The sequence below is a fragment of the Dama dama genome, chromosome 13 (genome assembly GCF_033118175.1).
Source record: "Dama dama isolate Ldn47 chromosome 13, ASM3311817v1, whole genome shotgun sequence".
Lineage (NCBI taxonomy): Eukaryota > Metazoa > Chordata > Mammalia > Artiodactyla > Cervidae > Dama > Dama dama.
Window position 1 is genome coordinate 28,893,221 of NC_083693.1, and position 26,652 is coordinate 28,919,872.

The window sequence follows — 26,652 nt, forward strand, 5'->3', positions numbered from 1 at the left end:
GATTTGTGCACAGGCTTGGCCCACCTCATGGTCCCCTGCGTCCCTTGAAGAAGGGCCAGCCTGAGGTGGGTCACTGGTAAGAAGGAGCCCCCAGCCCTCACCACCCATATCCCCTTTAGGTGTTTCAGTGGCGCCCTCTCCAGGAGAAGAGGAGGGTAGCACACCCACAGCAGGCCCTGACGTGGAGGATTGGATCGTGACCCAGGTGGGGCCTGGCGTGGCTGCTGTCCCCGTCGGGGAGGAGACGACTGCAACCCCAGGCTTCACCACTGAGCCAGAAAACAAGACGGAATGGGAACTCACCTACACCCCAGCGGGCACTTTCCCACTACCAGGTCCGTCCGGGCTCTCCTGCAAGTCCTGCTGCCTCCCTGGGCTAGGGTGTGGCCTGGATGGGGGGAGGAGAGGATGTTCTCTCCCTGGGACCTGTGCTCTATTTCCCCAGACCTGACCCCCAGCCCTGACATTATCTAAGTGTGCTGCCATGGGCAACTTCAGCCATCTCAGCAGGCATCAAAGACCAACCCCTAAGGGAGAAAAAGGGCGGCTTTATTCATAAAACACACCTCTTCTCTCTCTCTCTCTCACTCTCTCTCTGCACTCAGTTATCTTCCAGCTACACGCCCCAAATGCCCAGCACTGTATCAACTGGAGGACTCTCACTCACTCTCTGCTCCTGCATTCAGACCTCTACTCTCTAAACTCTTAAAACTCTTGTGGGAGGAACTCCAACAGAGGAGGAAGGACCTGGGAGGGGGTGGCTGTTGGCAGTCCCACTGTGACCTGTCTTCTTCTCTTGTTTCTCCTTTTGGGTCCTTTTTTGGGCCAGGTGTCCCCAGTCAGAACTTCCTGAGCAACAGCTGTCATGATTAAATCACATGGGACTTGCTGGGATGAAATCCACAGACTTCAAACCCTTTAAGAAAAAGCATTTAGTAGGTATCAGGTTTAGGAACTCCTGGCTTACAGAAACATTAATAGCACCCACTCCACAACCCCCACCATTGCAGACCTTCTCAGAGCCTTGGATGTGCTAATATGCTCTGTAAAGCAGAGAGGGCAGTGTATTCAATAGGTCCCAAATGAATCTGACCACAGGGTCTTTTTTGTTTTTTCATGGAACATTTTTAACATGGCCACTTCAGGTAAGACTGATTTATAGTGATGCACAGTAACCTGTGTGTACCTAGCAGAGTCAGTTTGCCCAGGGTCACGTGCATTTGAAGACAGGAATATATCAAAGCTTCCCACTAATTCATCTAGTCACTCAGTCAGTGCACAGTTCCCAAGCAATCTGGCCGCACCAAGTGCTCCTCTGGGTGCTGGAAATGCAAACCCAGAAGGTAAAGGTGCATCAGTGGAGTAAGTAGAATTTTCACTCAGGGACCTCACCCAGCAGTCACACCTGCTCCAGGCCCTTTCCTTGCCCTTCACCAGGACAGGAAGAACTGAGTCCTCTTAGGCATGAGTGTGTGGCTTGGCACAGAACTCGGGAAGCCAGTAACAGAAGTTATTCATGGGAGGGGACTCCAGTGGCCCCACAGAAATATTTCCCAATATTTCGTCAGTTCCCTACCACTTCACTGATTTGAGCCCTATGGGAAACCATCTCTGCTGCTGTTAACTCTGGACCTTTTTCTTTAAATTGACTTGCTTTTGACAAGAAACCAAAAATGTAATGTCTGTAAGTGGCTATTTTCTGATTTGTGGTGTGTGTATATATTTATGTGTATATGTATGCATGCGGGGGACTTCCCCAGTGGCTCAGTGGTAAAGAAACTGCCTGCAATGCAGGAGACCTGGGTTTGAGTCCTGGATAGGGAAGATCCCCCTGGAAGGGTATGGCAACCCACTCCAGTATTCATGCCTGAAGAATCCCATGGACAGGGGAGTCTGGCGGGCTATAGTCTATGGGGTTGCAAAGAGTCAGACACTACTGAAGTGACAGAGCATGCACGCACGCATGTATATGTGTGTTTAAATAGATAGATAAATATCCATCTAAAATCCTCTTGCATGCATACCGCCACTGCTCCTGAGCTCCCTACCCTCATCCAGGATTCTCCTTTAAGTGAAGGTAGGCTGTGAGCCTGACCACTGGGACCCAGCACCCTCTGTGCTCAGGTTCTCTGCCTGGGAAATTAGCTCAAAAATATGTGCAAGGTACAATCCCAGCTAGTTATTTTTCAATGCCAAAGGAAACAGGACAGAAAGGAAATAATGTAACCATAATTATTTAGAGTTATGGGGTTTCTTTCTTTTCTCTCTCTCTCTCTCTTCCAAATCCTCTCTATTAGCCCTATTAGGGCTCTCAGAATGGAAAAAGTTGATGTATTTTTGAAAACATCCCTCTTGGCCTCAGAGGGATGAGTTCTGGTGCACAATTCTCACTTACAAGGATTATCAGCATGGTCAGGATATTAAAATCATTGTGCCATGTCCTGCCCCAGAATTCCTAATTCAGTGGAGCTGGGGAGGGACCTGAGAATCTCCTTTTCCGTCCATCTCCCAGCTGATGCAGTGCTGATGGTCCAAAAACCACACTTTAAAAATCATAGTTCTAGATAAATGAGGTGATAATGTAGAAGCACTTGAAAGAAGGTGACCTTGATTGCCTTCAACAGCAGCCAAGCTCTCACATACTATGACTTGTGTGGGTGACGCCCCATAGAGTCTCACAAAGCAGAGCCTGAGGGTGGTGGGGAGCTTTCTGGTCCCTATTCTCCCAAGTGTCTGTGCAAGGGTCCATTAGAAAATGTCTAGACACATCTCTGAGCTCTTGAGGAAAAAGTCTTACTGTGGAAGGAATGGAGTTCAGCTTCTCTGCATGAGCTTAAAATGGGTAGAGTTACTAAATTCACACCTTGTCTTTCTTCTTCCTTTCCTCCAGGGATCCCTCCTACATGGCCTCCCACTGGCGCAGCAACAGAAGAGCACACAGAAGGCCCTTCTGCAACGGAAGTGCCCTCAGCCTCAGAGAAGCCATTCCCCTCAGAGGAACCATTCCCCCCAGAGGAACCATTCCCCTCAGAGAAACCATTCCCCCCAGAGGAACTGTTCCCTTCAGAGAAGCCGTTCCCCTCAGAGAAGCCATTCCCCTCAGAGAAGCCGTTCCCCTCAGAGGAACCATTCCCCCCAGAGGAACCATTCCCCTCAGAAAAACCATTCCCCCCAGAGGAACTGTTCCCCTCAGAGAAGCCATTCCCCTCAGAGGAGCCATTCCCCTCAGAGAAGCCATTCCCCCCAGAGGAACCATTCCCCTCAGAGAAACCAATCCCCTCAGAGGAGCCTTTCCCCTCAGAGAAGCCATTCCCCTCAGAGGAGCCATTCCCCTCAGAGGAGCCATCCACACTTTCAGCCCCAGTGCCCAGCAGGACTGAGCTGCCAAGCTCTGGGGAGGCATCTGGGGTGCCCGAAGTCAGTGGTGACTTCACAGGCAGTGGAGAAATTTCAGGACACCTAGACTTCAGTGGGCAGCCCTCAGGGGAAAGTGCAAGTGGACTGCCCTCTGAAGACCTTGACTCCAGTGGGCTCACCTCTACAGTGGGCTCAGGCCTGCCTGTGGAAAGTGGACTGCCTTCAGGGGAAGAAGAGAGAATTACATGGACCAGTGCTCCTAAAGTTGACAGGTTGCCCTCTGGGGGTGAGGGCCCAGAAGTTTCTGCTTCTGGAGTAGAGGACATCAGTGGACTTCCTTCTGGAGGAGAGGTTCATCTAGAGATCTCTGCCTCTGGAGTAGAGGACATCAGTGGACTTCCCTCTGGAGGAGAGGTTCATCTAGAGATCTCTGCCTCTGGAGTAGAGGACATCAGTGGACTTCCTTCTGGAGGAGAGGTTCATCTAGAGATCTCTGCCTCTGGAGTAGAGGACCTAAGTAAACTTCCTTCTGGAGAAGGTCCAGAAATCTCTGCCTCTGGAGTAGAGGACCTCAGTGGACTTCCTTCTGGAGAAGAAGGTCATCTAGAGATCTCTGCCTCTGGAGTAGAAGACCTCAGTGTAATTCCTTCTGGAGAAGGTCCAGAAGTCTCTGCTTCTGGAGTAGAGGACCTTAGTAGACTTCCTTCTGGAGAAGGTCCAGAAGTCTCTGCTTCTGGAGTAGAGGACCTCAGTGGACTTCCTTCTGGAGAAGGTCCAGAAGTCTCTGTTTCTGGAGTAGAGGACCTCAGTGGACTTCCTTCTGGAGAAGGTCCAGAAGTCTCTGTTTCTGGAGTAGAGGACCTCAGCGGACTTCCTTCTGGAGAAGGTCCAGAAGTCTCTGTTTCTGGAGTAGAGGACCTCAGCGGACTTCCTTCTGGAGAAGGTCCAGAAGTCTCTGTTTCTGGAGTAGAGGACCTCAGCGGACTTCCTTCTGGAGAAGGTCCAGAAGTCTCTGTTTCTGGAGTAGAGGACCTCAGCGGACTTCCTTCTGGAGAAGGTCCAGAAGTCTCTGCTTCTGGAGTAGAGGACCTCAGCAGACTTCCTTCTGGAGAAGGTCCAGAAGTCTCTGCTTCTGGAGTAGAGGACATCAGCAGACTTCCTTCTGGAGAAGGTCCAGAAGTCTCTGCCTCTGGAGTAGAGGACATCAGTAGACTTCCTTCTGGAGAAGGTCCAGAAGTCTCGGCCTCTGGAGTAGAGGACCTCAGTGTTCTTCCTTCTGGAGAAGGTCATCTAGAGATCTCAGCCTCTGGAGTAGAGGACCTCAGTAGACCTCCTTCTGGAGAAGGTCCAGAAGTCTCTGCTTCTGGAGTAGAGGACCTTGGTGTTCTTCCTTCTGGAGAAGGTCATCTAGAGACCTCTGCTTCTGGAGTAGAGGACCTCAGTAGACTTCCTTCTGGAGAAGGTCATCTAGAGATCTCTACCTCTGGAGTAGAGGACCTCAGTAGACTTCCTTCTGGAGAAGGTCATCTAGAGATCTCTGCCTCTGGAGAAGAGGACCTCAGTAGAGTTCCTTCTGGAGAAGGTCCAGAAGTCTCTGCCTCTGGAGTAGAGGACCTCGGTGTTCCTCCTTCTGGAGACGGTCATCTAGAGACCTCTACCTCTGGAGTAGAGGACCTCGGTGTTCTTCCTTCTGGAGAAGGTCATCTAGAGACCTCTACCTCTGGAGTAGAGGACCTCAGTAGACTTCCTTCTGGAGAAGGTCATCTAGAGACCTCTACCTCTGAAGTAGAGGACCTCAGTAGACTTCCTTCTGGAGAAGGTCATCTAGAGACCTCTACCTCTGGAGTAGAGGACCTCAGTAGACTTCCTTCTGGAGAAGGTCCAGAAGTCTCTGCCTCTGGAGTAGAGGACCTTGGTGTTCTTCCTTCTGGAGAAGGTCATCTAGAGATCTCTGCCTCTGGTGTAGAGGACCTCAGTAGACTTCCTTCTAGAGGAGAGGATCATCTAGAGACTTCTGCTTCTGGAGTAGGGGACCTTAGTGGACTTCCTTCTGGAAGGGAAGGTCTGGAGATCTCTGCTTCTGGAGCTGGGGATCTTAGTGGGTTGATTTCTGGAAAAGAAGACTTGACTGAGTCAGCTTCTGGAGACTTGGACCTTGGCAGAATACCTTCTGTAACTCTAGGAAGTGGGCAAGCTCCAGAAGCAAGTGGTCTTCCTTCTGGATTTAGTGGTGAGTATTCTGGGGTGGACCTTGGAAGTGGCCCATCATCTGGCCTTCCTGACTTCAGTGGACTTCCATCTGGGTTCCCAACTGTCTCCCTAGTGGATACTACATTGGTGGAAGTTGTCACAGCCACCACAGCAGGTGAACTAGAAGGAAGGGGAACCATTGACATCAGCGGTGCTGGAGAAACATCTGGGCTGCCCTTCAGTGAGTTGGACATTAGTGGAGGAGCAAGCGGACTCTCTTCAGGAGCTGAACTCAGTGGCCAAGCATCCGGGTCGCTTGACATCAGTGGGGAAACCTCTGGACTCTTTGGTGTCAGTGGACAGCCCTCAGGGTTTCCTGACATTAGTGGGGAAACTTCCGGGATTCTTGAGATCAGTGGGCAGCCATCAGGGTTTTCTGGAGAAATATCTGGCATGACTGAGCTTAGTGGACTGCCCTCTGGACAACCAGAAATCAGTGGAGAAGCTTCTGGAATTCTTTCTGGCCTTGGTCCACCATTTGGCATAACTGACCTGAGTGGAGAAGCACCTGGGATCCCTGATCTCAGTGGGCAACCATCGGGTTTGCCAGAGTTCAGTGGGACAACATCTGGGATCCCTGACCTGGTTTCCAGTGCCATGAGTGGCAGTGGTGAATCTTCTGGCATTACGTTCGTGGACACCAGTTTGGTTGAAGTGACCCCAACGACATTTAAAGAAGAAGAAGGCTTAGGATCTGTGGAACTCAGTGGCCTCCCTTCAGGAGAGGCAGATCTCTCAGGCACATCTGGGCTAGTGGATGTCAGTGGACTGTCTTCTGGAGCAATTGACTCCAGTGGGTTTACATCCCAGCCTCCAGAATTCAGTGGCCTGCCAAGCGGAGTAACTGAGGTCAGTGGAGAAGCCTCCAGAGCTGAGAGTGGGAGCAGCCTGCCCTCCGGAGCATATGACAGCAGTGGACTTCCGTCTGGTTTCCCCACTGTCTCTTTTGTAGACAGGACTTTGGTGGAATCTGTAACCCAGGCTCCAACTGCCCAAGAAGCAGGAGAAGGGCCTTCAGGCATTCTGGAACTTAGTGGTGCCCCTTCTGGAGCACCAGACATGTCTGGAGACCATTTGGGATCTTTGGACCAAAGTGGGCTTCAGTCTGGGCTAGTGGAGCCCAGTGGGGAGCCTGCAAGTACTCCATATTTTAGTGGGGACTTTTCTGGCACCACTGATGTAAGTGGGGAATCCTCTGCAGCCACGAGCACCAGTGGGGAGGCCTCCGGACTTCCAGAAGTTACGTTAATCACATCTGAGTTGGTGGAGGATGTTACTGAACCAACCGTTTCCCAGGAACTGGGCCAGAGACCCCCCATAACATACACCCCCCAGCTTTTTGAAACCAGTGGTGAAGCCTCTGCATCTGGGGATGTGCCAAGGTTCCCTGGATCTGGGATAGAAGCGTCATCAGTCCCAGAATCCAGCGGTGAGATGTCGGCCTATCCCGAGGCTGAGGTGGGAGCGTCTGCTGCCCCCGAGGCAAGCGGAGGAGCTTCTGGGTCCCCTGACGTGAGTGAAACCACCTCCACCTTCCATGAAGCTGATCTGGAGGGAACCTCAGGCCTGGGAGCAAGCGGCAGCCCCTCAGCCTTTCCGCAAGGCCCCACGGGAGGCTTGGCCACCCCGGAAGTGAGTGGAGAGTCAACCACCACCTTTGACGTGAGCGTAGAGGCATCAGGCTCACCTTCCACCACTCCCCTGGCTTCTGGAGACAAGACTGACACCAGCGGAGACCTGTCTGGCCACACCTCAGGGCTGGATATTGTCATCAGCACCACCATCCCAGAATCCGAGTGGACTCAGCAAACCCAGCGCCCTGCAGAGGCGCGTCTAGAAATCGAATCCTCAAGCCCCGTGCACTCAGGAGAAGAGAGCCAAACAGCTGACACAGCCACCTCCCCAACTGATGCTTCTATCCCAACCTCTGCAGGAGGGACAGATGATTCAGAGGCAACCACAACAGGTACAGTTGGGATTATTTTCCTTTAAGTGGGTCGGAGTGATTCAGACTGTAGCATGGTAGGAAGCAGTGTCGACTCAAGTTTCTGAGCTGTGCAGGCTTAAGCAAGTTTCTTAACCTCTCTGAGCCTCATCTGTAAAACGGCAATAGTACCAGGAGAGAGTAAATGAGATATAAATATGTCAAGAATGAGGCTATATCTTTTGCACACAGTACACACTTGTAGGTTCACAATTGTTACGGTCACAGTAGAGTTACATAACACAAACATTTATATGTGAACTCAACTATCTGTACTTGGCACAAGAAGTACTGTTTAGATAGTGCTGGAAATTCTTCTCCTGTCCCTGGCCCACAGAATGAGTGTGAAAGGAGAGAATGAATCTGCTGATGATATTTATGTGCCATTATTTACTTTGTGCAGGGTTAAAACCTGCACAGTTCAAGAAACTATGATGCATCACTTCAGCTGTGTCGTGCCTTTGGACCCTGGGTCCTCACCCCGACCCTGTGCAAGTGAACCCTCCTCTGTACTGTAGTGATGGTCTCACCTTGACACAAACCCAGCAGCTGCTGATTTTCCTTTATTTTCTGGGACCCCTTGCATCCCCCTGTGTACTGAGAGTCCAGTCAGAGAATTCAGCCCTGCCAGAAGCAGGGGCTCAGGAGGGAGAGAGTCCCCAGAAATCATGTTGACCCAAAACCAGCCTTGTGGGTTTCTGTGCCCTGGGGCCCCACCCTGGAGGTCTTGGAGACTGCACTGTACCCCGGGCAGCTACATTCTTGATGCCCAGCCTCTCCCTGGGGGTTGCAGCCTCCACCAGTTCCTGTGAGAGAAGCCCTGTGGTGCTGGGACCTGCCAGGAGATGGAGGGACACATTATATGCCTGTGCCCCCTGGCCACACTGGCAAGCACTGCGATGTAGGTAAGACCCTCGGCGGCCATGGGGGTGCAGACAGAAGGGTCAGGAGAAGGCGTCCAAGGTCACCTGAGGTGCAGGCTTCTTGTCACACTGGCATAGGAGAGTACATAGTGATGTGTTGGGGTAGCAGCCACAGGGTAAGCATGGCATGTCTTTCTAGAGGGTCTGTTCTGCGTGATGGTTTAAGAGAAAAAAGTCATTAAACTGAGAAGTAGTTCTTTTTTTTTTTTCAAGCCAATGATTGTTTTATGAGCAAAATCTAAAGGGTGCTTGAATTTTGAAGATAAAGCTGGAGACTTCAAAGAAATTTTGAGCTAGAGGGTGTATTGAAGAGAGCCAGTCATGCCCCAAAGTCCCTGGGAGGGAAAATCTGAGGGTAGGCTGTCTTGCATCATGCAGAGTGGACCACTCTGGGAAAGCCCCTATGGTCCCCTCCATGCTTAGGCCTGGGTGGGGTTTGAGTACCTTTCTTGCCTTAAATGAGATGACACAGATAGAATTCATCACTCCCAGCTCCAGGATTTATGGCTGCAGGTCAGCTATGACCCAGCAGAGCCCCACCCTTGAGCACCCACCATGCTGGGGCCTCTGTCTGTCCAAGCAGCTTGTGAGATAAGTGAGGAGCCTGAGGGATCCTCTGATTGGAGGTGGTTCCCAAAATGAGATGATAGAATCTATGTGTTGCTCCCTGAGCACCTGGAGGCCTGTGGCCGTGAGGACATTTCAGCTCATCAACATCACCTCCCTTGAGGGAAGAAATGCCCAGTTCCCTCCAAGCTCAGATTCTTGGGTTATCTCTCTGCACTCCCTCCACGTCCTTACCCCTGCTTGTGTCTGGAGTCAGAGATCCGAGACCCAAGGCCTTCCATTAGGCTTCATCCCTAAGACGCATGCAAAATGCCTTTACATCATACATGAAGGTACATTAATATAGATATCAATATATATTCAAAATAATACAGCAAGTCCCCTCCATGTAAATGAGTTCTGTACAGAGACCACATTTGTATGTCCAGTTTGTTCTAAGTCCAACAAAATTAGCCTAGGTACCCGACTATACAATTGGCTATAGAGTACTATACTGTAATAGGTTTATAATACTTTTCACACAAGTAATACATCCAAAACAAACACAAAAACAAAGAAAACATTTTTAATCATACAGGACAGTACCTTGAGAAGTACAACACTGGCATACAGGCACTGGCATCGAGTGAACAGCCTAGAAGAGTTAGACTGGAGGAGGGAGAGGAGGTGGGAGATGGTAGTGATGAAGGGTCGTCAGCAACAGGAGATGGAGGGCACGCTGCCATGTCACTCATGCCTGATGCCGATGGCATGGGTTCCGGTTCCTTGCTGAAACCACATGCACGTTCGCATCTTTGAAAGTTTGCAACTTGAAGGCTCAGATGTAGGGAAATTACTGTGAATGAGTTATATACTCTTAATATATATACACTCTTAATATAAACCTGCTATATACTTGGCACTTACACAGGAAATGTGTGTGTGTGTGTGTATATATATATATATGTATATATATATATATACACACAAACAGGCTCTAGAGTGTATACTATTTACTCTCTTCACCTTTGGGATCAGCCTCTGCCCACATGTGGGGGCCGTGACTGAGAACACTACAGGCCTCTGTGGCCAAAGAAGGTTGGTTCTCCTAGGAAGGTCCTGGCCTTTCTACCAAGGGGACAGTGCTTCCACTGAGCCATCATGACCCCAGGGGCTGCAGACACACCCCTCTGTCTTCCACCCCCACGGGGAAGGCAGAGCACTGCCTCTGTCCTGGGAGAGCCCACCGCTGATGACAACCTGGGGAGACCTGGTGCGCTTTGCAGCACAGAGCCCTCAGTCGGCAGTAGAAGTGACTCTGCCTGGTAGACAGGTGTGCAGACACGTTCCCCACTCCCAGGTCTGGGTGTGCAGGTGGAGAGCAGCAGGGCACCCGTCTTGGTGAAGTGCTATGGAGCTCAGCTCTGTCAGCCAGCCCAGCCTGGGTCAGCGAGGAACAGACTCAGGGCCCAGCAGGGCTTCTGGGATGGGGGCAGCCACCAGGATCAGAGCCCCCTTGCCCTCTTTTAGTATCTTCTGACACCTCTCTCCATTCTTAGCGACTCCTTCTCCAACCTGCTACTTGAAACAAAAATGGAACACTGGTATCAGAAGTCACGCGGCAAGGCTCGCGTCCTGGCACCTCTGAAATTAGAAGTAGGTGACAATGGACCTCAGCTAATCTGCTCTAAAGACAGCTTTTCTTTAATCATGTATATTTCCAATGGGCGTTCCTTCCCGCAGTTTCTTCCCAGGCAGCTCTGAGAGCCTGGTAATCATGTCCATTTGAAAGTGCAGCCCCGAGAGGTTAAGCAATTTGCCTAACTCCACTGAGTGAATCCAATCAAGAACTGAGGTCTTCAAAACAATTCTGTTATGTGCATGTGGTGAAGGTAGTGGATAAGAGTACAAAATACTCTGTAATTAATGCATATCCCAACCAATTGTCTCGGACGGTAAAAGGATCTGCCTGCAGTGCAGGAGACCTGGATTCGATCCCTGGGTCAGGAAGATCCCCTGGAGAAGGAAATGGCAACCCACTCCAGTATCCTTGCCTGGAAAGTTCCATGGACTGAGGAGCCTGGCAGCTACATACAGTCCATGGGGTCTCAAAGAGTCAGACAGACTGAGCGCTTAACTAACCAACTGGGTTAAAAGATGATTACAATGACCAGTTCAGGAAACACTTTTATTATTTCAATTAACAATTGAGTTAGATCTATTCAATAATTACCTAATCAATTGGCCATTTAGTTTGAGTTATATTGATAGGCATTATTTTAATAGCACATTACTAGTTCTTTTTCCAGGATATAATTTCCTGGTGGCAAAGACGGTACAGAATATGCCTGCAATGCAGGAGACCCAGGTTCAACCCCTGGGTCAAGAAGATCCCCTAGAGAAGAAAATGACTACCTACTCCAGTATTCTTGCTTGGAGAATTTTTTGGGCAGAGGAGCCTGCCAGGCTAGAGTCCATAGGGTCACAAAGAGTTAGACACGACTGAGCGACAAACCATTTCTAACACTTTTTGTATCGAAAACATTTGTGTGCTAATATCCAAGAAATGAATTCGTGATTAAAAAAAAAAAATTGAGGTCTTCACTGCTTAATACATCCAGCTGAATAAGAAACCTCTTGAACATAGCAACCAGTTGTTGGTCTTAAAAAGCTAGAAGCTAAATTTCAGGGGAACCAGAATGAAGAGTGGTTGTAGTATCGCACTGGTTCAACTAGACACAGACGAGCCCTCGCTATCTCATTTGTAAACAGTGTCAGAAATGGTGGTTCTCTGCTTTAAGACCTGGTGCCTCGGCCCCACCCCTGTGGCCTTGGCACTGGGGTTTTTTAATCTCCCCGGTGACTCCAGTGTGCAGGCAGAGCTGGGAAACACTGCTATGAGGATTAAGATCATCCATGTACATCTTACAGGTTCCCTTTTCTGTCTCTCATGCCACTGATTACGAAAAGCTTTGTCATCTCTAAAGAGTGAGTAGTAAGAGTCATCCACGTGCAAAATCTGGCATCTCATATGCCCACCACGATACCCCTGGGGTCCCAAGTCACTCCTGTTCAATTTAACTCAAGACTTGGTGCTTCCAAAAGGACTACAGATGGTGTCCAGCATCCATAGATCACCCACCTGTCATGTGGCTATAGAACCGGGAACCACAGGTTGTTAAAAGGCCTTATAGATCTGTGTCATCTTGTTTAGTCAGCGTTCCGTAAACAAGTTCTTGATAAACTATTAATCTGTACTCTTTACAGCAAAATAAATGCTTAATGAATACTCAGATTCTTTAGCAAGGCTTCCCAGGTGGCACAGTGGTAAAAAGTCTGCCTGCTAATGCAGGAGACGCAAGAGACGAAGGTTCAATCCTTGGGTTGGGAATATCCCCTGGAGTAGGAGATGGCAACCAGTATTGTCATACTGGAGATGGCACCCGCTCCAGTATTCTTATCTGGTAAATCCCATGGACAGAGGAGCCAGGAGGGCTACAGTCCATGAGACCGAGAAGAGTCAGACAAGACTAGCAGTGAGCACTTCTACTACTACAGTTTCTTTGGCAGTTAAGCGCTGAACTGGAGAGTTCCCTGGCAGTCCAGTGGATAAGACTCTTCGCTTCCACTGCAGGAGGGCAGATTTGATCCTTGGTGGGGGAACTAAGGTCCCACAGGCCACAAGATGTGGCCAAAAAAAAAGCAAGACTATCCTATTCTTATCGACTTAAAAAGCAGCAGCACTCTCCTGACTTCCATTGTTAACACAGTCTTTCCTGTAGGAATTAGATTTCTGATCCTGAAGTTTCAATCCTGGCAGCTCCTTAGAATCACCTGGGATACTTTATTATTTTTATGTATTTATTTTTGGTTACCCTGGGTCTTTGCTGCTGTGCGTAGACTTTCTTAGGTTGTGGCAAGTGGGGGCTACTCTCGAGTGCTTGGGCTTCTCATTGCAGTGGCTTCTCTTGTTGTAGAGCATGGGCTTTAGCCGCACAGGCCTCAGTAGTTACAGTACGTGGGTTTAGTAGTTGTGGCACACCAGCTTAGTTGCCCTGTGGCATGTGGGATCTTCCCAGACCAGGGATCGAACCCACATCCCCTGTACTGGCAGGTGGATTCTTATCTACTGTACCACCAGGGAAATGCTGGAATGCTTTTTAAAAGTGCCATACCTGGGCCCCACCCTGAGCCATTCTGATTCACTTGGTCTGGAGAGGGACTCTGGTAGTGTTGGTAGTTTTTTTTTTAATCTAAAAATTAACTATCACAATGATTCTAATGAACAGCTAAGTTTAATAAAGCAGATCTCACATTCAATTTCCCAGCAATCACTGGCATTGCCTGGATTTCTCTAAACTCCATGGTTAGAAGGGCATGAACTTAAATTTTAATCAGACTGTTTTCTGTTTTATTGATATTTTTCACTTTGTGGATTTGAGATTCTGGTCTATGATCCAACACTGTCTCTTCCCCCAGTGGGGTGATGTTTGAATTCCAGTGAAACCTTATCCCTGGGGGTTGGGGGAAATGCTTTCAAAGCAAGTAAAAATACAGGGTTACAAGTGAAAATACAAATTACATCTTGACTTGACATAACCAAGAAGTCCACAGGCAGATTTTAACAGGCAACTAGTTGAATTTAAGAAGGAGGATACTAAAGTTGCATCCAAGATCAACCTTTAAAATATAGAAGACTTGGCAGTATAAATAACTATAACTTTAATCATGTTTGTTTTTAAAGCTAATTGGAACTGATAAATATGCTGTTATAGCCCTTCTCCTGGAGTAGGAAATGGCAGCCTGCTCCAGTATTCTCTCCTAGAGCATTCTCTGGACAGAGGAGCCTAGCAGGCTACAATCCATGGGGTGGCAAAGAGTCAGACACGACTGAGCACACACACATAGTCCTACTATCCATTGTGATATGCCAGAAAGCAAGTATATATGTTCAATTCTGTTCATCCTGATTGATCCTAGGTCTTTGCAGGGTGTGGAGCATCTGTTGAGCTAAGAAATTGCCTCTGTGCTTCTTGAGGGGATTTCCCCCCAACCATCCTTGTTCAGTAAAGTCATGTCCAGGGTCATCACATATAGCCACACAGGTTGCACACTGAACAACTTGAGGGGTAGCATTCATACCATGGTGTTTATGAGTGGCAACCCCTTTGGTTGGATATCACTTGAGTAAAAGCACCTGCTATCACTTCATTCAACTTTTTCTGTAAACAAAATAAATGCCAAGTTGGATGTCTTGAGTTCTGACCCAGGCAACAGCTGGACAAGATCTATTCAGGGTAGAGGCCTGAGTTCTCCAATTCAGAGACCAAAGTGATTATTTGCAAGTATCTTTATTCCTTTCACCTTTACCAGGGGTTCTTAGCTAGCGACATCACTAGAAAACCTTGTTCAGGAACAAAAAATCCCTTTTGGTTAGAGTAGTGGAAAGCAGACTCAGAGTCCCTACTCAGTGATGACCTGTGAGCCCTTGGCTGGGGAGGCACAAATGGTAAAGAGATGCTGAGATCCAGTGTCTCTCTCCCTCCACGTATAACAGAGGCCTGACTTTCATCCTCATGGTCTAATTCTCTCCTCCATCTCCTCCAATCTGTCTCCCCTTCTTACCAGCATGGGCAGGTCACTTCATTTATTTTCTTATCTATAATATGACACAATGACATCCATGCTAGAGGAACACTTGGAGGATAAGAGGTTGTGAGATATGATGTCTGGCTCAGAGAAGATTCTTGGGAGATAATGGCTCCCTCTCTTTCCTCTCTTCCTTCACATAGTCTGCCCAAAGCCCTTCCCATTCTCCATCTGCTGTCACCTTGTCTGGTGTCCCCAAAGTACAGCAGGGCCCAGCCCAACTGTTCTCATGGTTCCAGAAGACAAGCAATGTTCTAACTGCCTTCACTGAAAGAGGTGGGGCGAATCAGGGCCAGAATGGCTCTCCTAATCAGAGGAAGAGAAGAGGCATGACAGGCCTGAGGGACCAAAGAGAAGGCCCCACCCAGGATGTCCCACCCTCTCCATCCTGCTGACGGCCTAAGTTGCTCCAGTGCCACTCACAGGCTCTCAGGTCTTCAGGATTACGGCCCTGCCTTCCCTCTTTATCTGTGAATCTTGGACACTGTATGAAACAGCTTCTGAGCCCAGGAAACTAGTTCCTTGAGTTTCAGTCCCTGCAGTCTTCTCAGATTCTGTGCCCTGGACAAACATAACAAAGGAAAACGCACTGTCCCGGGGCTCAGGCCACCTGAGGGGGGCAAGTGATGTAAAATAAGCCTCTGGGACCACTGGAGACCACCGGGCCTGACCTCCCTTGGGCCTCTGTCCTCCCACCCTCTCCCCCGTGGGTTGGCCAGAGGCCCCAGGGTTGATGTCTAGCTCTTCTTCCCAAGGGCCACTCCCGCCCCTGCTCTGTACAACTGCTTTAGCGCCTACATTTGCTTAATACCCCCTTGCCCAGTGCTTCCCATCTCCCATAATGACGCTAATGGACCAAAAGACAACAGTAGAAGCAAAAGAGCCTCCCCCAGCTTCTGCCCAGCCCACCGGCCTGACCTATTGCTGCTACTGCTGCTGCTGAGAATCCTGGTGCATGCTGGGAATCCAAGTGCATGCTGGGATTTCAGCCCTTCCTCCATGCATTTTGGTTTTGCTTGGAACAGTTTCAAACTTGGAACTGTTGGTTTCTAGCCCATGGTGTACAACTCCCTGAAATGAAGTCAAGAACTTTGTGGGAAGAGAGACATCCCTGAGGACTTGAGATTCTCAGGGCCTCTCATGGCACAAAACCAGCTAAGGTCTAGATAACATCAGTGTCACACTAATGAAGAGGATCCAGAAGAAAGTTCTTTTATCTTCTCAGAGGATTGACTTTATGGTCTAGTCTGTTCTTAAGAAGTAAGAACTAAGTCCTGGAACATATTTAGGAAGGTGTCTACGTGGAGACCACCCATTGACACATCAGGTCCTGAAGTTTGTATGAACATAGCTGTACACATCATGCTGACTTATAAGACAGTGGAATCTATTCATTCCAGAATTGTATGAATCCCCTGGGAAGAGGAGCTTCCAATACCTTTTGTCATGTTCTCAGAGGAAGGAACCCAGCAGGTGCCTTTGAAGAACGAATACGAGAAGAATAGAAGGATCTTCTAGATCTCTGGCTTCTCTGAAAGATACAGAAAGACTATATTAGGAGTTTCAGTTCTCATCTTGGCTAATGGATGAAAATTTGAGGCAAAGGCCAATGACTTATCAGTGTAAGTCCCACAAAGATGGATCACAAAGTACATCTTGGACCAGAAGAACAGAAGGAGAGAAGAGTCTTCTGGGGAACGAGGCTGATGGAGACCTGCCCGTATCCCAGGCTGGTGCTGGTGGGTGGCTACTTACTAAGTGCCTCGCCAGCTCCCAACACTGGTCTCCCACTGGCCAGGATGCAACCCTCCTAGAAATCGTGATTCACTGGAGATGTCCCTGTTCTGAGGCCTTTGGCTGAAAGAGAAGATTACATGAGGAGATATTAGACTGAATTTCTGTTCCATCCCCTCAAGATAACAAAGTTGCCTTCATCTTTATAAGATACTCTAGACTTTTATTTACTGAAGACAAAGAAGGTTCTGCAACCAAAAAAAAAATCTCGTGTGAATATTCCACACTGCCATTTTCTCATGAACCTGTGCTCTGCAGACCACTTCTAGCTTGTTTGTTCTAGTACTGCATGACCTTGTCCTCTTTCCTTGGTTCAAAATGACAGAAGAAGTTAGGAAAAGAAAGCGCTCTTACTAAGCTTCCAGTATTTGAATTCCAGCGTCCTTGCTCACTGCCATGTTGAGAGCCAATTCAGACCCCAAGGCCGCTTGAAATATTCACAAGAGAAGACACCTGGGGGAACTCCAAGCTCACTCTCACAATAGGCCTTTGCCTTCAGAAGCCCTAGATCTCTTCACCCACTGGGAAACCTGGCTCCAGTGCCCCAAGCTTGCCAGTCAAGAATCACACACATGCGAGAAAACCCTTGCTGGATCTTTGGCTCAGTGCTCCAAGATGGTGGCAGCAGCAGCAGCAGCAACAGTTCTTAGGAAATCCAGGGCTGTGGAGAACCGCAGGGCTGGCCACCCATAAAGAAGCTGCAATGCAATTGAGAAGCTGGAGTTGCGGGCAGGAGTCCTAATGGTGGCCCTTGGTTTCTTGCAGACATTGACGAGTGCCTCTCAAGCCCTTGTCTGAATGGAGCCACCTGCGTGGACGCCATCGACTCTTTCACATGCTTATGCCTTCCCAGCTACCAAGGGGACGTGTGTGAGATTGGTACGGCCGTCTCGGCTTCAGCTAATGTTACTAACTGCTGCACCCACTCTTCCTCCCTCACCCTTCCCTGCTAACCACAGGTTCTAGGCCCTGGCTGGACCCCCCCACCCAAGATCCATCCAGGCAGCCACTTCTGGGGCCACAACTGAGAAGTCAGCCTCCCTCACTCTCACTCCTTCTCTTGCTGTTCCCCGCGGAAACCCTCCTCTGGTTCACTGGCTGACCTGACCGCAGAAGAGCCAGGCAAGCCGGGCCAATCTGCATTTTGGAAGGTGGGGCTCTGGGGGAAACTTTCAAATACTAACCTTCTTCAGGGCTGCCAGATGCCACCAGCAAAGTTGGTGCCTGCATCAGACTAAGAAGACAGAGCCAATTCCATGCATTTGTCTTGAAGGAAACTATAGGTGGGAGTCATTGGTCCTTGCTCTGGGTGATGGCCATGGATCCTCCCAACATGCCCATGGGCTTGTGTCTGCCTGCCTTATTGCCCACGGGACCTTAGTGGCCACTCCATGGCCCGGGGAGCCACCGCACCACACTGGCCAAGCTGACTTCTTCTCTGGCAAGAGCTATGTTCGGCCTGTCTGAGAGCTCTCATGTCACCAGCATGCTCAGGTCACGCATGCACAGGAACTGCTCCGTGTCACCTTGTCATCATTGCCACCATGACAGCTGCCATGTCAATGCCACTCCGGTCTGCACTTCCTTTCTTGCTTCCTTGTGCAAGGCGAAAGGCTGGCCAGGGAGAACAGAGCCTCATTGCGTGAGACAGGAGCTGAGCTTCCTGTTCCTTCTTAAACAATTTTCATGTTGTTTTTTTTTTTGGCCACACCATGCGGCATGTGGAATCTTAGTTCCCGACCAGGAATCAAACCTGTGCCCCCTTCACTGGATGAGCTTCCTCTTGCCAACCCCTCTGCTTCTGCATCTGGGCCAGGACCTGCCAAGGGGAGCTGTGGGCCAGGAACTTCCTGAGGCCAGACTGTGCCTGAAGCTCTTTCGCCTTTGGTGTTTCCTAGCCTCCTCATCCTCCTGGGTCTCAGGGCCACCCCATCTCAGAAAAGCTTGCTGTTGCTAGTAGCAATGATCCATGCAGAACTGGAAGTGTTTAGCGGCCAAAGCCATTTACAATGAACCCTCAAGTTGTACATCCCAGAAGCTTTCAGACAGCAGCTGAAACTCCTAATCAGTGTGTGAAGATAGTTTTGGAAGGTTTCAGGCTGGTGGAGGAAATTCTGGACAAAAAGGCTTGGCCTGGACCCTCCTTCTCTGCAGCCTCCCATCCTCCACCTTCACCCCAAGGCTCCAAGAAGTTGGTGCAATGGGTCTTGCCTGGGGTGGGAGTGGAGAGTTACAAGGATTTTCTCCCCGTAATGCCAGAATATTTGCCACAGGGAGAAGAGTCTGGAATGTCCACGCGGACCACAGCTCTTGGGTGCCAGGCCTGGCAAGGAGGTGCCTGCACAGGGCTCTGCCTTCTGATGCAGCAAAGAGAGGGTGCTGTCAGAGCCCCGGAACTGGGCCCTGAGCCTGGGCACCTAGCTGAGCAGGGCTGCCTGTCTTCTCCCATCCAGTCCTGAGCACTCACCACCCCCAGCGGATGCTTCCAACCTTCCTATAGCCCTGAGCCTTCTTGTAGCTTTCCTGTTGCCTCCTGTAGTCTGTTGCTTATTTCCTGAGAGCCTCCATTTTGCAGGACCCTGGCTCCTCCCAGCTCAGCTATTCCCTCCAGCTTTGCCAGCCCAGCTCAGCCCTCAAGCCCCAATTGACCCCACAAGTCAGCCCTGGGATGATGTCTGTGGCTTCCTCAGGTGCTCAGTTATCACTGAAGCCTCTCTGCCTTTCTTTCCAAACCCTTTGGGGGAAGGTGTTGGCGGCAGGGGCACCAGCAACCTCCTCCTAAGCGCTTCCTGCTGCTCTGCCTCCCTCTTCAAAGACCGCTGGCCACGAACTCTTCTCTCTGTGTCTGTCTGCCAACCCTGCCAAGCAGTAGTGATCCTTTCTTCCTAGAACTGCCCGACCAGAAGGCTGCCACACAGCCTGAGGGGTTCATGGCCCCACACTCAGCTCCAGGGCCCTAGGGACAGTCCTTCACCTGTGAGACACCAGGGGAAGAAAGAAGAGAGGGTCTTGGAATTCCTTCTGTCCAGTGCTGTGCTGGTAGAACAACTGACTCTCAAAGATGATGTGTAGCACCTGCCAGTTTCTGAGATTCAACACTGCCATGAGGGCCAGGGCAGCTACCAATGTCACTCCACTAAAGGCCGAGTTGGGGGGCTTCCATAATGGTCCAGTGGTTAAGACTCCCTGCTTCTACTGCAGGGGACATGGGTTCGATCCCTGGTCAGGGAACTAAGATCCCGCATGCCTCATGGAGCGGCAATAAATAAACAGATAAAAATAAAGGCCAAGTTGGGAAGACACATGCCAGCTCTAGCACACCCCTGCCTCTGTCTGTCCTTCTAGATGGTTCCAAGAGCTCCAACTCAGTGCTTTCTCCTGAACTCAGAACCTGTTATCAATATAGATTTAGGGGGAGAGAAGTCCCTCTTCTCATCCACCACCAAGAAATAACATGAAGTACCAGGGTCTCTGGGTCATGGACCCCAAGCCAGTATTGTGTGCTCTGCTAGAGCCAACTCTGATCAAAAGACTAAGAGGTCTGTGTCTTCTTTGGACCAAAGCGGACTTGGTTCTCCTCCTCTGTCCCCACCCAAGCTTCCATTCCACGCCCCAAGCACTGCCTGCTCCTGCCACCTGCACACACTCCCCCGCCACCCCCTCTCTCCCTGAAGCCCCTCAGAGTCTCCTTAAGTTGTCCTTAAGCCTCAATACCTCCTACCTTCCCACCTCTTTTTACCTGGCCTGCTGAGTTCTGCCAGTCCTGCCAAGCAGGCATCAACAGGAGAAAAGCTTCAGGGATGGGAGGCGATATCAGAAAAAGAGAGGGTCCCTGGCATTTCCCAGAGGCCTCTGGGGGATGAGGGGTGGGACCAGGCCTCCTGGCTTCCCACTTGAGCCTCCATCCAGTGGGGCCTCTCCCTGCCTTTCGGGGTGTGACGCAGAAGGCAGGGTGAACACAGGAATCCACCACCCCTAGTCGGCCCCCTGGCCCTCTCCTCAAGCCCCTGCCCTGTATTGCAGACCAGAAGCTGTGCGAGGAGGGCTGGACCAAGTTCCAGGGCCACTGTTACCGCCACTTCCCTGACCGGGCAACCTGGGTGGACGCCGAGAGCCAGTGCCGGAAGCAGCAGTCACACCTCAGCAGCATCGTCACCCCTGAGGAGCAGGAGTTTGTCAACAGTGAGTGCGGTGGGGCCTTAGGGGCCCGAGAGGGGAATGGCCACGCAAGCCAAGGGCCTCCCTGGCCGGCAGTCAGTGGACTTGGGAGGGAGGGAAAGGGGGCATTTCCACAGGCTGAGGGGCCAGCAGCTCTGACTGTACCCAGGACAGCCCACACTCTGTCAGAGTCAGCCTCAGACTAACCCTGTCATCAATCTACATCAGCTCAGGGAGGTGGGCCCAAGTGCAACACAAACATGCATGTATCAAGGCCCTTGTCAGGATCCCGGAGGCAGGTGGCATGCTCCTAAGCACCCACCCAGCTCCTGGCACCCCTCCGTCCCCTCTGTCTCGATGAACTCAAGTTTCTCCCAGATACCTTCAGGTGCCCAATACCCACATCCTTTCTCCAGACAATGCCCAGGACTACCAGTGGATCGGCCTGAATGACAAGACCATCGAAGGGGACTTCCGCTGGTCAGATGGACACTCCTTGGTGAGTTCTGCTGGGGGCACCCAGGATAGTTGGTGGCCCAGAGAGGATGAAGGAAAAACCCCAGAGACAGACACGTTCAAATCACATGCAAACATTCACTGAGCAGGTGCTAGACCAGGAGCCCTGAAGTCGGGATTGTGTCTTGTTCATCTCACCTTTAGAGACTAGCCCAAGGCTGGACACCTGAATAATAACATGAAGAAAAGGGTGGGGATGAGGAAGGCAATGAATGAATGAGGACAAATCACCAAGAGGGTATGTATGCATGCATGCATACATGCTCAGTCACTTCAATTGTCTCTGACTCCTTGTGGCCCTATGGACTATAGCTTGCCAGACTCCTCTGTCCATGGGTTTCTCTAGGCAAGAATGCTGGAATGGATTGCCATACCCTCCTCCAGGAGGTCTTCCCAACCCAGGGATTGAACTCATGTCTCCTGCATTGGCAGGCAGATTCTCTACCCACTGAGCCACCTGAGAAGCCCCCAAGAGGAAGGTTTAGAGAGGTTTCTTGCCCACAGAGCACTAGAGTCCACACAAGGAGGTAGACAGACAGATAGAAAGCAACATAGATGCCAGTTGAATAGTATACATAGTAAATAATGAAGATCAGCAAAGGACCTCAGGGAAGACTTCCTAGAAGAGGCAAATGTGAGGGTCATGGCTCTGTTATGGTCATGGGGAAGAGGAGCAGCTACATCAGAGGAAAGGGGCCTCGTTTGTCTGCAGTCAGGCTAGAGGGAGAAGCCTGGAAAGGCAGAGTCTGAACATGGGAACAGTAGCTCTACCACCCAGTCCTGCCCAAGCCTGGCAGCCTGGTGACCATCCCTGCTGGCCCATATGGAAGAGGAGATTGGCATCAGCTCATTAACAGGGGTCTGTGTGAGTTCCTGTGTGAGTTCCTAACTGTGAACCCGGGGTCTTCTGAGTTCCTGACAATGACCATAGCCTGGCGGTGTGATCAAGTTCTTTGGAGGGCCTGTGAGTCCCATGGCACCACCAGACTCCCGGCAGTCTTTGCACCATGGCCAGGAAGGGGCTGGACAGGGAGTGAAAGCAGGGGTTAGGCAGGCTGTCCCACTCCTGCCCTCTGCTCACCCCTTCCCCAATCCCACCCACAGCAATTTGAGAACTGGCGCCCCAACCAGCCTGACAACTTCTTTGCCACTGGGGAGGACTGCGTGGTGATGATCTGGCATGAGAAGGGCGAGTGGAACGATGTCCCATGCAATTACCAGCTGCCCTTCACCTGTAAAAAGGGCACAGGTAAGTGGCAGCTTGGGAGGGGTCCCACGAGGACAGACTCAAGACCCCAGGTTCCTGCAGTGTGACCTGGGCCACGTCACCTGGACTTCTGGCTGCTGGCATCACTCACCTGCCCAACTAGCAGATTGGAGCTGACCTGGGGGGCAGGAGCCTTGCCCCATGCCAGCATCCCAGAACAAAGGGAAAGGCTGACCCACTAGGGACAGGGAGAGGGTGAAGGTCACAGGCTAGAGGACAGAGCCCCCTGCGCACACAGTACCCTGGGTATCAGCACAGAAAGTCACCCACAGTTGCACATGAGTTGGCAGCCTCCCTCTCTAGGATCCCAAGTCCATCAGTCACACGAGTTGGAGTTGTCAGGCCTTGATCCTTGGCTTTGAGTCTGCAGACTTGGAGGTGTGGCTAGGACGCTAGTCAGCTGTTCCTGCTCCTGGCCTCGTGCCCCTCCCCCGCCCCCCAGCCTCCTATGGTTTCTCCTTCCCCTGCACCGCCGTTTTCTTTTTTTTTTTTTTAACTGGTATCTTTTATTTTTTTTTCCATTTATTTTTATTAGTTGGAGGCTAGTTAGTTTACAATATTGTAGTGGTTTTTGCCATACATTGACATGAATCAGCCATGGATTTACATGTATTCCCCATTCCGATCCCCTCTCCCACCTCCCTCTCCAACCGATCTCTCTGGGTCTTCCCAGTGCACCAGCCCCGAGCACTTGTCTCATGCATCCAACCTGGGCTGGTGATCTGTTTCACCCTTGATAATATACATATTTCGATGCTGTTCTTTCTAAACATCCCACCCTCACCTTCTCCCACAGAGTCCAAAAGTCTGTTCTGTACATCTGTGTCTCTTTTTCTGTTTTGCATATAGGGTTATCGTTACCATCTTTCTAAATTCCATATATTTGCCTTAGTATACTGTATTGGTCTTTATCTTTCTGGCTTACTTCACTCTGTATAATGGGCTCCAGTTTCATCCATCTCATTAGAACTGATTCAAATGAATTCTTTTTAATGGCTGAGCAATATTCCATGGTGTATATGTACCACAGTTTCCTTATCCATTCATCTACTGATGAATATACAATGGAAAAAAGACAACCTCTTTAACAAGTGGTGCTGGAAAAACTGGTCAACCACTTGTAAAAGAATGAAACTAGAACACTTTCTAACACCATACACAAAAATAAACTCAAAATGGATTAAAGATGTAAATGTAAGACTAGACCTAGAGGAGAACATAGGCAAAACACTCTCTGACATAAATCACAGCAGGATCCTCTATGACCCACCTCCCAGAATATTGGAAATAAAAGCAAAAATGAACAAATGGGACCTAATGAAACTTAAAAGCTTTTGCACAACAAAGGAAACTATAAGCAAGGTGAAAAGACAGCCCTCAGATTGGGAGAAAATAATAGCAAATGAAGCAACAGACAAAGGATTAATCTCAAAAATATATAAGCAACTCCTGCAGCTCAATTCCAGAAAAATAAATGACCCAATCAAAAAATGGGCCAAAGAACTAAACAGACATTTCTCCAAAGAAGACATACAGATGGCTAACAAACACATAAAGAGATGTTCAACATCACTCATTATCAGAGAAATGCAAATCAAAACCACAGTGAGGTACCATTACATGCCAGTCAGGATGGCTGCTATCCAAAAGTCTACAAGCAATAAATGCTGAAGAGGGTGTGGAGAAAAGGGAACCCTCTTACACTGTTGGTGGGAATGCAAACTAGTACAGCCGCTATGGAGAACAGTGTGGAGATTTCTTAAAAAACTGGAAATAGAACTGCCATATGACCCAGCAATCCCACTTCTGGACATACACACCGAGGAAACCAGATCTGAAAGAGACACATGCACCCCAATGTTTATCGCAGCACTGTTTATAATAGCCAGGACATGAAAGCACCCTAGATGTCCATCTGCACCGCCGTTTTCATAACCCATTATCACAGCGAAGTCACAGCCAGTCTGCCTGGCCCTCACCCTCTTTCCCAACCCTTCATCATTGTGTTCCCTTCCTGATGCTCTAAATCATTGAGGAGCCCAGATGTCAGAACCAGTGGCTTCCAGATTCTCAGTGCAGAGTGAAAGTGCCCCCCCACCCCAGAGGCAGGGCTCATGGCTGGGTGTCAAGGCTCCATGCCCCTTCCTTGGACTCTGAGCTGGCTCCCCACAGCCAGGGGGACCACACCAGCTCATCACAGGGCATCAGGAGAGACCCTCTGAGAGCCCTTTCTGAAGGATGTTTGCCCCTCAGTGGCCTGCGGAGAGCCCCCCGTGGTGGAGCACGCCAGAATCTTCGGACAGAAGAAGGACCGGTACGAGATCAATGCCCTGGTGCGGTACCAGTGCACCGAGGGCTTCATCCAGCGCCATGTGCCCACCATCCGGTGCCAGCCCAGTGGGCACTGGGAGGAGCCTCGGATCACCTGCACGGACCGTGAGCATCACCCCGCACAGCATTAGATCTGGCCAATGCATCCTCCTCCATATCCCCCACTGCCAACACCATTGAGGGCTCTGTCACAGATGTCCCCTGCCCCCCGGGAGGTTCACTTTCACTGAGAGGGGGAAGGTGAAGGCGAGTGCCCTAGTGGCCTTTTCAACACCCGCCCAAAGCCCCCTGTTATCAGTCGCTCAGTCGTGTCCGACTCTGCAACCCCATGGACTGTAGCCCACCAGGCTCCTCTGTCCATAGTATTTTCCAGGCAAGAATACTGGAGTGGGTTGCCATTTCTTACTCCAGTATTCTAGCCTGAAGCCCTTTAGCCCAAGGTGGTTTCAAGAAAAATCAAAACCAAGAAGCAGCTAAAACCTCAGGCTGCCTTCATGAGCCCATGGTTTCTACAGGGAGGGGATCGGCAGAGAAGGATTGGGGGAGGCTGGGCTGGCCTGCTTTCTTCCCAGGGTTCACCCAGATTTTTCCATTTCCCTTGCACCCCAGCCGCCACCTACAAGCGCAGACTACAAAAGCGGAGCTCACGGACCCTAAGGAGGAGCCGCCCCAGCACGGCCCACTGAGAGGAGCTTCCCGGACGTGCCCAGGATGCTGAGCCCAGAAGCCTGGCCAGGCTGACACCCCATCCAGATGGTGTCCTCTCCTTGTCGCTTTCTGTCATATAAGGAATTCCATTAAAGAAGAAAAAAAAAATAAACCCCACATTGTGTATGCACCCGCCCACCCCCCCCCAAATCGCCAAATCTGCATCTAATTTTCCCCCCAAATGCCAAAGCAAAGCAAACGTATGGTAACCCGTGGACTGGAGTTTAGAGACGTTCCTTCCATCTCCCGCTGTGCCTTTCCAGGGACCAGCACAGGACAGGGGGAGAAGGGAAGGGGTTAAGTTAAATAAAGAAGATTATTTTTTGTTTCCTGACTTTATCCAAGAGCAGTGCAATCGTTGGTTCTTTCACCTCCAGGGAGAGCTAGGGAGGAGGGAGGAGGGGCAGAGAGACCCGAGGGCTGAAGAACTCTGGAACCGCAGCTGAATGTATTGGATAAGATGGAGTTCATCTGTGTCGGGGAGAAGCCCAGGGGAGAGGGGGAGGCTTCCAGCCCACTGAGAGAGCGAGCCATCAAGGGATCTTCGAAGCATGGGGGTTGGGTTCCCTCCAAGGGTCCCTCCTCCAGAGTCCTCTCACCTGGGTCTGCCACCCGAGCAGATGTCCATCTCGGCAGGGCTGGGTCGGGGGGCACTTCCTTCCCGGTGGGAGTGTCACCCACCCCTCCCCCCACCTTTCCCCACCCCCGGGACCGTGCAGGCACCAGGGTTCCGTGCACCTATTTATATTTTTGAAAAGTAAAGATTATGATAATTATAATAATAAAGACATTGGAAGAGATCTATTTCTTTTCTTTTCCCTTCTTTTTTCTTAATTTAAAGAGAAGGCAATCATGGTCCAGGGTCTTTCTTAGGAATGGGGGCTGTAGGAACACATTTTGATCAAATGACTCTAAATTTGTGTGAATCCTGTTTGATCAGAAGGCCTGGGACAGTCACACCTGTGGTGCTCTATTCTTACATGAGTTCCTCTCTGTGTATGTGTGTATGCATGTGTGTGTGTGTGCACATGTGTGTGTGTGTGTGTGTGTGACAGCCAAGAGGTGCTGTATATGGATCTGTGAGTTGGCACGCTGTCAGAGAGTAACTCAAGTCAGACTTCTGGCCACTTTCCATAGTTTGGTCCTTTGATTTACACTGTTTGCTCACA

The 26,652-nt window shown here is 50.2% G+C and overlaps 1 protein-coding gene across 2 annotated transcripts in view; it reads left to right on the forward strand.

The window, feature by feature from the left end:
* Nucleotides 1-26,283, forward strand: part of ACAN (aggrecan) — a 70,729-nt gene extending 44,446 nt beyond the window's left edge. The window contains exons 11-18 of one of the 2 annotated variants that reach the window (XM_061158673.1): nt 120-335; nt 2,891-7,573; nt 17,269-17,382; nt 20,527-20,685; nt 21,078-21,160; nt 22,282-22,426; nt 24,698-24,880; nt 25,385-26,283. In XM_061158673.1, the coding sequence (XP_061014656.1) occupies nt 120-335; nt 2,891-7,573; nt 17,269-17,382; nt 20,527-20,685; nt 21,078-21,160; nt 22,282-22,426; nt 24,698-24,880; nt 25,385-25,461 (5,660 nt within the window). In that variant the 3' untranslated portion in view covers nt 25,462-26,283. The remainder of the gene's footprint in view (nt 1-119; nt 336-2,890; nt 7,574-17,268; nt 17,383-20,526; nt 20,686-21,077; nt 21,161-22,281; nt 22,427-24,697; nt 24,881-25,384) is intronic. The other variant, XM_061158674.1, reaches the window with a different exon arrangement.
* Nucleotides 26,284-26,652: the final 369 nt, after the last annotated feature.